Source organism: Physeter macrocephalus, unplaced genomic scaffold, assembly GCF_002837175.3.
Source record: "Physeter macrocephalus isolate SW-GA unplaced genomic scaffold, ASM283717v5 random_358, whole genome shotgun sequence".
In the NCBI taxonomy this organism is placed as follows: domain Eukaryota; kingdom Metazoa; phylum Chordata; class Mammalia; order Artiodactyla; family Physeteridae; genus Physeter; species Physeter macrocephalus.
The window spans coordinates 37,120-49,960 of NW_021145606.1; the positions used below are offsets into that span (position 1 = coordinate 37,120).

Genomic DNA, 12,841 nt, shown 5'->3' on the forward strand with positions numbered 1-12,841 from the left:
CGCCCCCTAGTGGTCATAAGGGAGAAGAACGCTGTTCTGGGCCGGCTGCTGGAGTAGCCAGTGATTGGAGGGTCCTTCTGTTCCGGGGATGGGGGTCACCTGCCTCCTCCTCAAGGGCAGCCTAGTGGACGCTGTGTCAGACCGCTGTCCCCTGGGGCTGCCACCACCAAGTCTATTTCATGGCCCTGGAGTTTCTTCTGTGAGCCACACTCAGAGGAAGAGTTGAGGGGGTCTGTCCTCCCTCCCATTTGTTCTTTCACTTAAGACTCTCTGTGTGCCTAGACTGTGCTTTTTCCTTTCCATTCCTGAACCAGTCAGGATGCTGAGGATGAGGGAGGTGGCCCCTGTGTGTAACAGAGAGGGTGCTGGGCCAGGAGTCGGCTCAGCCATGGGCTGCAGCTTTGACTCCGTGGGCTTCCGTCTCTAGCTGCACCAGGGGATTTGGACTAGAAGATTCCTAGGGCTCATCCAGCTTTTACATTCTGTGAGTCCAGTTCTTACAGGCTCTGTGCCCGGGCAGGTTGTTTAAGCTCTCCAAGCCTGTTTCCTCATCTCTAGAGTGGGTATAAGGCGGCTTTCCTGCTGCTGGAAGAGGCTGGGCTGTATAACAGGTGCCAGCCGGGGCTCGGAGGTCTGGGTTTGCGCTCTAGCCCCCCTACCCCATTCAGTCATCAACAGGCATTTTCTGAGCACCTACTAGGCGCTGGGTGCTGGAGCCAGAGGCGCAGGTGGGCCCAAGGCAGAGTTTTATTGTTTTTAATATTGGAAGTAACATGGGAATTTCCCTGGTGGTCCAGTGGTTAGGATTCCGCTGCCAGGGCCTGGGTTTGATCCTGGTTGGGGAACTAAGATCCCGCAAGCTACATGGTGTGGCAAAAAAAAAGGAAGTAGTAGAGCATGTTTTGTGGATTGTGGGGAATGAGCTAGTACTGAGGGAGAAGTCCGAGGTATAGGAGGGAGGGGGACTGAAAGAGCAGAGTCCTCCTATGGGCGGTTCGGCTTTGGATGGTTTGTCCTCCGTCAAAGAGGACACAGAGCTTTCAGGCAGAGGGAGGGTGAGGGAGTTCACCTCTGCCCTCTTCAGGGCTCTCCGTGGAGGACCAGACAGGAAATGGGGGGAGCGGAGGGTTTCGGAGAGAGGGAAGGTGGAAGGACTAGGAAGGGGTGGGACACCACTTAGAGGTCCTTCTGGGATTCGGGGTCACACATTTACAGGTGAGAAAAGAAGCCGGTGCTGCCGTGTGTGCGTGTGCGCAGGTCCGTGTGTGCGGGCCCATGTGTGCATCTCCAGCCAGGTCTGGCGGGGGTGTAGGTGCCACTGGGCCTAGGCCTGGGTTTAACTGGGGTCAGGGCTGTGCTGGAGGGAGCAGGGGAGGGTACTGAAGTGAGGGAGTCAGGGGTGCTTGCTGAGGGATGGATGTAGTGCTGGGCCCTGGGATCCCAGCTGGATGAGGAGGAAGGCGGGGGGCGGGGTGCAGGGGCAGGAGAAAGCAGATGGGGCGTGGGCTACAGGTCTCCATGAGGCCATCAGAGAGCTGCGTGGTTCTGGGCAAGTCTGGACCCTCCCTGGGTTTCAGTAACTTTGCAGGTATTGCCCTGAGGCTCAATGCATCTCAACTGTGCTGCATAAACCGTTACGTTTAAAAAATATATTTATTTATTTGGCTGCACCGGGTCTCAGCTGCGGCACGCAGGATCTTCGTTGCCACGTGCGGGATCTTTAGTTGCAGCACGTGGGCTCTTTAGTTGCGGCATGAGGGATCTAGTTCCCTAACCAGGGATCAAACCCAGGCCCCCTGCATTGGGAGCACAGAGTCTTAACCACCGGACTAGCAGGGAAGTCCCAGAAAACGTTAAATTCTCATGGTTGTCTGTCTCCTCTTCCACCCCGAGAGCCCAGGTCTTGCCGTCTGTGCTGTTGTAGGAGTCTGTGCTGGTTCTGTACTTCCTGGGAGATCTGGAGGGGTGGGCATGTGCAGGGGCTCTCCCATCTTTAACCCCGTCCCACCCCTCTGGCTTACTGCCGCTGCAGACCCCTCTGTCAGGAGCAGCTCCAGAAGACAGCCGACCGGACTAGGAGGGAAGTCCCAGAAAACGTTAAATTCTCATGGTTGTCTGTCTCCTCTTCCACCCCGAGAGCCCAGGTCTTGCCGTCTGTGCTGTTGTAGGAGTCTGTGCTGGTTCTGTACTTCCTGGGAGATCTGGAGGGGTGGGCATGTGCAGGGGCTCTCCCATCTTTAACCCCGTCCCACCCCTCTGGCTTACTGCCGCTGCAGACCCCTCTGTCAGGAGCAGCTCCAGAAGACAGCCGGTCACAGACGAACATTAGTTCAGAAAGGCCCGGCCCTCCCTGTTGGGGGACGCATATCAGACACCTGAATAGCCTGCCTAGCAGTTCTGCTTCATGCACTTGCTGATTCAGCGGCCATTCCCCAAGTCCCTCCTCTCTGCTCGGCACAGGCACCGAGGCTGCAAGACGGGAGGGTGCGTGTTCTCTGGTGGGGAAGCTGGACGGTTAATCTATAGTCAAACAAATGCAGAGAATGATGGAACTTATGATCCAGGCTAAGAAGAAATAAGCGAGGTGACAGAGAGCGGTGGTGGCGATCTTCTGAGAGGGTAACCAGGGAAGGCCTCTCTGAGAGGTTGTTACTAAGCTGAGGCCTGAAGGGACGAGCTTGCCAGGGAGTGAGGGCAAAGGCCCTGAGGCTGGCGGGGTGGGGGGGAGTGGGCGTGTCTAGGAGTGGAAAGCGCCTGGCGTGCCCAAGAGTGGCAAAGATGGGGTGGGCTGTCCAGATCGCTGGGGACTGGAGGTCAAGTTGAGGAGGTTAGATTTTTATCCTCCAACATGGGAAGCCATTGAAACATGATCTATGGATGCATAGCTGGCATGTGGAGAAAGGTTTGGAGCAAGAGTGGAGGTAGGGAACCAGGTCCGGACGAGAGGTGGTGGTGATGGCAAAGATGGAGAGAGAAGCAGATGCATAAAAATACATTTCATCTTTGATGGCTTGAGGACTATTTGGTTAAAACATATTTGTTGATGCAGAAAGCTGTTCATGATCTATTGCTTTGTGGAAAAAATAGATTACAGACAGATACGCGTATTATTAGCCCGTTAAAATGTATAGAGAAAAGTGCAGAAGGGTCTTCACCAGCCAGGAATCATCCTAGTGTTGAGGAGGTAATTTTAATTTCGTTCTTTAGGCTTATTTGTATTTTCTGGATTGTTTGAATGACAAAAGAGGATTACTGAAAGCTGCGTTTTGAAGTGGTGGTAAAATGCTGCCCCTCTTGTTATTCCCCCGCCTCTGCCAGGAGTACGAAGAGCGCCTGGCCCGGCTGAGGGCTGACTATGAGGCAGAGCAGGAGTCCAGGGCCCGGCTGGAGGAGGACATCGCTGCCATGCGCAACTCGTACGATGTGAAGCTGTCCACACTGGAGGAGAACCTGCGCAAGGAGACAGGTGGGCCCCCGCCCCCCCAGCCGTCGGGAGTGAGGCCAGCCTGCTCTCCTCCTCACCCCGCTGACTGACATTATAGAGCACTTTCCATGCACCAGGCTCAGTTCTATTTAGTCCTCACAACAGCCCAGCAAGGCAGGCACCACAGTCACCCTCACTTTGTAGATGTGAGGCCCAGAGAGGGTAAGTAACTTGCCCATGGTCACACAGCTGGTAAAGTGGAGCCAGGACTTGAACCCAGCAGTCTGATTCCAGAGGCAGTATTCTTACCCACAGCACTGCCTCGTGATGCCTTGGCCACAGGCTGGATCTCCACTCAAGGTTGACTTAGAGCTATAACATATCACCCATGTTTTATGGGTAAGTCCTTTCCCCCAGTTTCTACATTTTCTACAGTCTCTTTTCACATTTGAGACCATTTGTTACCAAAGCAACCACATCCCCCAATAAGCATTTAGTCATTAGCAAGAACTTTTACCTTCCTGGAAATTTTTGTCTTCTATTTGACATTCTAGAACGTTCCATCCCACCACTATCTTTCAGACACCTGTGCTGCCAGGCAGCCCAGACTTCCTAATACTCAAATACCATACTCAATTACTATAACATCCACCTCGTAATGATGACAATATGTTCATATCATTGGTACCGTTTATTGGGCATTGCGTGTGCCAGGTACTGGGTAGGTAGGTGCTTCTCCCGAGCTCCCTCAGTCAGTTGGGACTCACCACATCCTCACATTGCAGGTGTGCAGACTCAGGCTTGGAGAGGTTCAGGCCATGAGCTAGGGAGTGGATGTCTCTTTCAGCAAAGGGGACATCAGGACTCTCTCGGGGGAGCCCAGGACACGGTGACAAAGAAGAGGTTGGCATGTAAAGGAGCTGGTCTGCTGCCCATGAGCTGGGAGCAGGAGGCCTGTGCGATCATCTCCCATCCCAGATGGCAGGGAGATGCCCCTCTTGGTGTAGACCTGGAAGAAGAGGGAAGGGCAGATTCCAGCACTTTCTGTCCTTGGGAGTGTTCCCTCCAGTCCACTTTGAATATCAGGCCTCCAAGGGATTTTATTTGGTCTCCCTAATATCCATCCACAGCATTCATTATATCCCATGGCTCTAGCTTATCCTGTGGACAAGGGCCCTGAGACCCCGGCGAGGCCCCTGAGGGTCTTGGGTGTGGAACCTGCTGATTGGGAGCTCTCTGCCTTGGAGACAATAATACCTGCAGGGAAGTCAGTTTATGTATTAAGAGCAGACCCAGGGCAGAGTGGTAAGAGCCCAGCACATAATGGCTGGCTGGGGAGGTCAGAGAATGGAAAGATCATGGAGCTGGTCAGGGAAGGCTTCCTGGAAGAGGTAGAAGGAGACAGGGCTTGAGTTCTGATGCGCAGACGGGCAGAGATGGGAAGCCGGTATTTAGGGGCCTGGGAGGCTCTGACTCTTAAGCTGGTCTCTTGGAGATGGTGAGCTTGGGGCCAGCTTCCAGGGAAGGGTCCTGCCTGTCCACCCTGTAAAAAGCTAAAGGAAGGTCTCTATTTGCAGAGGCTGTCCTGAAGGCAGAAGTCCTCTACAAGGCCGAGGTCATGTCCAGGGCTGAGTTTGCCAGCAGTTCTGAGTACTCACCGACTTTCCAGTACAAGATGGCCGTGAAACCCGAGATCTACTCCATGCCTGACACCCTGGCCAGTGAGGGTATCTTCAAGACTGAGGTTTCTTCCAGGTTTGAGGAACTGCCCAAGGTAGAGGCCTCCAAGTCGGAGGTTTCTGTTGGGTCTGATGAGTCTTCCACGCTCGAAGAAAATTTCATCTCCACGGCTTTCCCTGGGCCCAGGGAGCCCTCCAGCCTGGAGGTCCCTGTGCCCGAGGTGGAGGCCCCGAGTGGACACTTCCTAGATGAGGATGTCAGCCGGGAGGCCACGGAGCCCCTGTGGGAGGAGGAGCCCTTCCTCCAGGGAGAAGAGCCCCCCCACCTGAGGGCCCTGGAGCTACTTCCGGGCCTGCACGTCCCATTTGCCGAGGTGGAAGCCAAGCTGGCCAGGCTCTCCTCCACGGTGGCCGGGCTGGACGTGCCCCAGGCGGACATACCCAAGGTCACCACGCAGGTAGCTGATGTCATGCAGGATGCCATGGGGGCAGAGCTCAGCTGAGGCACAGAGGTCATTGGGCATGTGCAGACGTCTAACCTCTGCCGCTCTGGCACCGCCGGCACCATCTCTGCGGTGGCTCTGGCGTGGCGACAGCTCAGCTGTTCAGGGGTCTGGGAAGGAGAGGCTCTGTCTAATGCTCTGTAAATCAGTAGGAAGGTTGGGATTGAGATCCCAGGCGATGCCAGCTGGGCACCTGTTTTGCTGATGGAGGGACATCTGTGCAGGGAGTTTGCTGGTTGCCATGGTTACACTGAGCTCCAGGCCTGAAAGAGCTGGAGGTGGCCTTGGTCAACCCTCATGCTCTTGTCGGGGAGGGGGTTCTGTGAGAATCCAGCTACCTTTCAGGGGCTACCCAGCAATCCTGAGATGCTGCTCTTCCTCCATCCTGCCCTTTTGTCAAGTGCCTTCTCCCTTTCCAACCCTCTGTTTTTATGTTTAAAAATCTTTTTTTCTCTCTTCTCCCCTTTGTCCTTCCCTTCCCTTCCCGTGTGTGTGATTGTGTGGGTATAAAGACCACAGGCCTTTGAATCAGACCTGGGCTCAGATCCCAGCTCTACCACTCACTCAGTTGTGTGACCTTGTCCAGTCACCTTTCTGGTCCTCAGTTTCCTCATCTATAAAATGGGGATGCTGACACGTGCTTCATGTGAGGTCATGCAGGTCACGCTCCTGCAACATAGCAGTGTCTCTCCTCTCTCCCCCATTTCCTCTCTCCCCTGTTCTCCCCCCTCATCTAGTCTCCCCTCCTTCCCTCAGGAAGAGGTGGTGGGGTTGGTGAGCAGGTGGGGAGCTGAAGGGGGAGGTCAGGGCAGGGCAGGGCAGCAAAGCATGATTCTGGCCCAACCACTCCTCTTCCCCCTGCCCCTGTTCTCCTGCAAGCACCCCTCCCGGACAGATCTGCTGGAGCCTGGTGACCTCAGGTCTGAAGCTGAGGCGGCCGATGACCTCCTGCCCAGGACTGTGAGTACTGATGGGCGGGGGCAGTTCCAGGGGCCTGATTCTTCCCGGATGCTTCCGCTTGTCTCCTCCCTCTCTGGCCTCAGTTTCCTCACTCGTAAAACTGGAACAACAGGGACTTCCCCGGTGGTTCAGTGGTTAAGACTCTGTGCTCCCAATGCAGGGGGCTCGGGTTCGATCCCTGGTCGGGGAACTAGATCCCGCACGCCGCAACGAAGGTCCTGCACGCGGCAGTGAAGATCCCACGGGCTGCAACTAAGACCCAGTGCAGCCAAATAAATAAATAAATAACAAAAACAAAACCAAAAAAAACCAGGGACAACAACCCCAGCCCTCCCCCAGCTTATCCCCATCTCAAAGCAGCGTGCAAATCAGAGGAGCCATCACCTCTCTTTTTGCCGATTTGTCAATAAGAGGCCACTGATCCACAGCGATTTTCCAACTTTCCTCAGCCGTGGAGCCCTTGTCTAAAGCATAGAGGCCCAGCATGTGCGGTGGACGAGGGCCGCAGAGCAGGGGCTTGGGGCCCCGGAGGCCCCGTCAGGGAACCCCTGTGGGGGTGGGGGACCCGTTTTGAGCTCTGCTGCTCTCAGACCCCACCCTTGTTTTCTCTTCTGCTTCAGAGAACACAACCGGCCAAGGGCAGTGGGAGGAAGGCTGTAAATCTGCCCACGTTTGTGGAGAGAGAAAGCGATCTGCCGGCTTCTGGACCTGACCTCTGGGTAGGAGCCGGCGCTGCAGGTTCCTGGGAGATGGGAGCAGGGAGGTTGGGACGCCCCGGCCGGCGGGTGACATTGAGATGGGACCGAGGCAGGAAGAAGGCGTGGGGGGCAGCACCAAGCAGGGGTCAGCAAGTGTTAGAGTCCTGGGGTTGGAAAGATCTTGACTTTCTCAGTGACAGAAAAGGAGGTCAGAGAAGTGGCAGGATGGATGGGGGTGGGGGGAGAAGGCAGGGAGCGGGCACAGAGCGTGCGGCAGCCCATGGAAGAAACTGGATTTTACTGCAAATGTGATGGGAAGCTGTGAAGGATCAATTTATATTTTAAGAAAATCCCCCTGGCTGCCGTGTGTGGCCTGGATGGTCAGGGCTGGGAGCGGGAGCTGGGGGACCGTTTTGGGGGGTGTTGGTGGAAATGGTGCATTTTTGTGTAACTGGGTGTGCCCGAGCCAGAAGTGATCCGTCCCAGACTGCCAGGGGCCGGGCTGCCCCCGCCTGGGATTGAGGCCGCTGTGAGCTCGTGTCCAGGAGTTGGCCTCCCGCCTCCACCTGGGTTTCTCTTTGTGCTCAGGAGGTTGACCTGGGCCCGGGAGTGACCGAGGAGGTGGTGCTGGCAGCAGAGCCCAGCGTGGGAGCCGAGGGTGAAGCCCAGGTGGCCTTGGGGGCTCAGCCTCAGTCTCTGCTGGCCATGACAGCTGCGAGAAGGGACAGTATGGAGGTGGCAGTGCTGACCAATGGCCTACTGCCCACTGTGGACCAGCAGCAGGTGCTTGCCCGGTAAGCACCTGAGCCCCGGGGGGTGGTGGGACCCCATGTGGGGCGGGAGGGAGCTGTGCCCTGCGCGCAGGGGTGGAGGTGCCCATAGATTCTTCCTGAGCCGCACCCAGGTCTTCTCCTGATGTGGCTGGTCCTCTCCAGGAGCAGCGGGGCAGGGATGGTCAGCCAGCTGGCAGGGCTCTGCTCATGAAGCAGCACAGGTGCCACCAGATCCCCGCCTGGTTTTCGAGGGGCCAGGCCTGCAGGCTTCAGGAGCTCAGGGCAGGCGATGCAGGCTTTCCCCAGGTCCCAGCCGAGCCTCCAGTTCCTCCCTGATGGAGGATGTGCTCCCCCTAGGGACAAGCCACCCCAAACACACCCTGGGGCGCCTGCGGGGCCAGGCTTTCCTCACTTGCTCTGCGGCTTTGTGCAAGTCGCTTAACATCTCTGAGCCTTGGTTCTCACCTCTGTAGATGAGATTACTGTCAGGCTCACCTCCATGACAGAGTCAGCCCCACGGCCAGGGGTTCAGCCCCCTCCGGGCCCCACAGTCCACGGTTCAAACATTAACTGAGCAACGACTCCGTGCTGGGCACCCGGATGCAAGCATAGATGGGATGTCGCCTTGGCCTTCAAGGGGCTCTCAGTCCAGGGGCAGGCAGGTACACGAGGCCCGGGGAGGCAGGTTCTGGAGCGGTTAGAACCAGGTTCTGTGTAGTCACTGCCTGGGTTCCCGTCCGCTTCCACCACTTCCCAGCTCTGCCACCTACGCTGAGGTTAACCTCTCAGTGCCTCAGCTTCTCATCTATACAGTGGGTGATAGTGAGAATCTCAAGAAGCTTGTTGTGAGGGTCAAATGAGACGACGCCTACAGAGGCGGGAGCTTGGTGTCGCGCACACAGAAAACACATGGCACACGCGGTTTTCACGGTGTGGTCTGCAGTGTGGTCGGGGAGGGCTTCTCGGAATAGGGGACACCTGAATAAGGTTTGCACGAAGATGCCTCAGGGGTGGCATTTGAGGTACAGGGCACACCTAAGGTGGCACGGTGCAGGGGGTGGAAACAGTCTGGGTGTTTGGAGAAGCAGCCGCCCTGAGTTGAAGCTGGAGTGAGTTAGGGGTGGTGGGGCAGAGGGAGGTGAGACAGGGAGGCCCTATGTGCCCCCGGGGCCTGGGCTTCATCCTGATGGGGACCCTACGGGGTCTTAAGCAGAGCAGTGACTTGGATGTGACTCCCCTGTATCCTGGCTGCCGTCGAGCCGAGAACTGAGCCTGAAGCAGGTCTGGGCCCGGCTGCTCAGTTTGCGTGGTTCCGTTCTTTCCCTTGAGCATGATCTCCTATCCTGTCATGAATCCTGGGAACGTCTTTAGGTATACTCCCCTTATGTTCCTTTGGAAAGAGGCAGAGTCTAAAATGCTTCTGTGGTGCTTTATTAGAGAGTAGGGAGTTCTACATAAGCCTTAGTAGTTATTTCAAATTTGTACTTTTTTTTTTTTTTTTTTTTTTTTGCGGTACGCGGGCCTCTCACTGCTGTGGCCTCTCCCGTTGCGGAGCACAGGCTCCGGACGCGCAGGCTCAGCGGCCATGGCTCACGGGCCCAGCCGCTCCGCGGCATGTGGGATCCTCGGGGACCGGGGCACGAATCCGTGTCCCCTGCATCGGCAGGCGGACTCTCAACCACTGCGCCACCAGGGAAGCCCCTCAAATTTGTACTTTTAAAGGCAAAACTCTAAACATTTTTTTAGCATTTTAGATACAAATATTTAAAAAACCGAACTGTTCATAATGTTTCCTGATTAAACATTATGCACTGACTGTATGGAACATTCTCGACAACCCAGGGGTATTCTGATCCCTGAGGTTGCCTGGGAGCACGGCCGCGAGCCTGCTCTGTAGTGGCACCATCAGTCCCAGGAGGCGGGAGGCGGGTGGAGCAGCTCTGGCTCCAGAGGGAGACTCTCGCCCTTCCTGTGGGGCAGAACCAGCTGGGTGGCTGAGCACACAGGCTTGGAGTCAGGGAGATCTGGCAGGAATGCTGGGTCTGATTCCGAGCCAGCAGCTTCAACTCTCTGGGCCTCAGTTTACGTGTCTGTGAAGTGGGGTTGTTGGAAGGAGTCGATGAGATTAGGCTGGACATCCAGTGCTCAGTGATCGGCAGACTTTGTCACGTTTGCTTTCTCCTCCATGAGGGCAGCTTGCAGCTGTTGGAGCAGCAGGTGGTCGGGGGGGAGCAGGCCAAGAACAAGGACCTGAAGGAGAAGCACAGGCGGCGGAAGCTGTATGCAGACGAGCGCAAGCAGTTGGTGGCGGCCCTGCAGAACTCAGACGAGGACAGCGGGGACTGGGTGCTGCTCAACGTCTACGATTCCATCCAGGAGGAAGTGAGGGCCAAGAGCAAGCTGCTGGAGAAGATGCAGAGGAAGGTGAGGCCCTGGGCTCAGGCCACGCCCCCGCTGGCCCCGCCCCCCCACGCAGGCAGCGCTGGGCGGGGCCTTCACACCCGGTCTTGACACCTGCGTGTATGTATTCGGTACCTGCTGTATGACACACCCTATTCTGGAAGCTGTCACGGTGACAGGTGCGTCTCTGCACTCTTGGAGCTCGCGTTCCAGGGGAAGTGTGTGTGTGTAAGAAACAACGCAGCAGAGAAAGAAGCAAGAGACTCTAGGGAGGGGTAGCCCGATGAAGAGAATGGGGTGGGGGGGCAGGAGGTAGGGGCGGCTTTATTTTTATGTTTTTACTTTTTTTTAAGTACCAATGCCCAAATCACAAATGCACAACTGAATTCATTTCCACGAAGTGAGTGCCCTGTGCAACCAGCACCCAGATGGAGGCACCGAGCATTAGGAGAACCCCAGAAGTTCCTGGGGCCACCGTAGATGGGGGGACAGGGCCGTTCTGGTAGAGGTGGTGACTTCTCAGGTGGGACCTGATGGAAGAGCGGTCTGGGCCGAGAGACCGTCCAGTGCCCGGAATGAGGTCCGAGGTTCGGGGAACAGAAAGGCAGCTACCTGGCTGAGCTTGGGGAGTGAGGACAAGAGGAGGATGAGGCTCTGCCATCTGTGACAGACACTTATATGTCCTTCAGAGCATCCTCCGGGTGATCTGGGCCTCATAATGTCCTCCTTGGCCACCTGCTCCCCCTTCCTCATCCCCACTCAACACAGGCGACCAAGGGATCTTGCCAAAGCATAAAGCTGATACTTTTTCCTCTTTAAACATCTTTAGTTTTAAATTTTTCTTGGCTGTTTTCATGCCTTTTCTTAATACCCTTTATGTCCTTAATTGAATTTGGTCTTTCTTGTACTTTGGTCTACATATCTTAAGTTTTTAAAAAATTCTTTCCTCGTTTTGTGTTAATGTCCCACTTGACACCTTTTTCATTTTTGTCCATTTCAAGATTTTGGATTTCTGATTTGAAATTTTCACATCTGTGAGTGCTTGTTTAAGGAAACTTTATTCACATTGGGGTGTTGAGTTATATTGTTAATCTGTTTGGTTCTGTGTGCTTGTGCTTTGGGGGGAATTTTCTTCTGCTGAAATGCTTTGATTTTCATTTTCTGTATCTCATAGTAGCTTTGATTAGATACATCTGCTCTCTTCTGTTTATTTCACAAGGTCTTGTTTTTCTGCACTCTCAGTGACAATTGAATGCAGAGGTTGTTGGAGGATGGAGGGAACAAAAAGTACCCACCAAACTAAGAAAGCTTGGGACAGAAAAACGAGGCGGGCAGCTCCATATAATCAATGGATCAGTTGATTATAGGGTCAGGTACTCACAGGGTGGGACTTGGGCAGGTGGCACTTTGGAAGCATTCGCAGCTGCGCTCCGCAGCACCGAGGGGGCGTTGGGATAGTTTTGTATTTACCTGGCGTGTGGGGGTAGGTACTTGAAAACAGGAAGAGCACTTTTAAGTCAAGATTTATGCATATGGGTGACTAGTCTTGTGGGCAGCAGGAATATGTCAGGGAATCTCCATCATTGTTTGGAGACTCTACCAGAGCATAGAGGCCACCTGGACTTCGTCATAATTAAACAATATCTATTAACTACAAATCCCTACACAGAAGAGATTTACTACCCTGTACAGCCCTAGGTAGGGTCCGTGAAAGGACAGGAGGAACTGAACGGGCCCAGGATGGCATCAGTTATGCTAACAGCCATCCAGAGGTAAACGTTCGGGGTGCCTTGCTAGGCTTTCCTATTTGATGGCACACTCTTCTGGCCATACAGAAGCACAGCTTTACATAGAGCTTTTCATTAGTGTCCTATGGCTGCTGTAGCAAATTACCACACATTTAGTTGCCTGAAACAACACAAATATATTATTTCACAGTTCTGTAGGTCAGAGTCCAGGTACAGCGTGGCTTGGTTTCTCTGCTTAGAATTCCACAAGGCTGAACTGAAGGTATGGCAGGACTGCATTTCTTTCTGGAGGTCCTAGGGGAGAATCCATTTGCAGGTTGCTGACAGAATTTATTCCTATGTGGCTGTAGGACTGAGGTTTCCATCTCCTTGCTGGCTGTCAGCCATGGTCATTCTCAGTTTCTGGAGGCAGCCGGCATTTCCTGGCAGCTGTCCCCCTTCAAAGACAGCCTGGACGATAGAGTCCCTCTCCTGCTTCCAAAATCCCTTTTTTTTTTTTTAATGGATTTTTGTGTGTGTGTGTGTGTGTGTGTGGTACGCGGGCCTCTCACTGTTGTGGCCTCGCCCGTTGCGGAGCACAGGCTCCGGACGCGCAGGCTCAGCGGCCATGGCTCACGGGCCCAGCCGCTCCGCGGCATGTGGGATCTTCCCGGACC

The 12,841-nt window shown here is 54.9% G+C and overlaps 1 protein-coding gene across 1 annotated transcript in view; it reads left to right on the top strand.

Annotated features, from left to right (window-relative positions):
* KIF17 (kinesin family member 17) overlaps positions 1 to 12,841 on the top strand; it is a 60,409-nt gene that overhangs the window by 22,537 nt on the left and 25,031 nt on the right. The window contains exons 7-11 of the mRNA XM_055082859.1: positions 3,319 to 3,466; positions 5,002 to 5,561; positions 6,486 to 6,566; positions 7,853 to 8,058; positions 10,233 to 10,461. Of these exons, the coding sequence (XP_054938834.1) occupies positions 3,319 to 3,466; positions 5,002 to 5,561; positions 6,486 to 6,566; positions 7,853 to 8,058; positions 10,233 to 10,461 (1,224 nt within the window). The remainder of the gene's footprint in view (positions 1 to 3,318; positions 3,467 to 5,001; positions 5,562 to 6,485; positions 6,567 to 7,852; positions 8,059 to 10,232; positions 10,462 to 12,841) is intronic.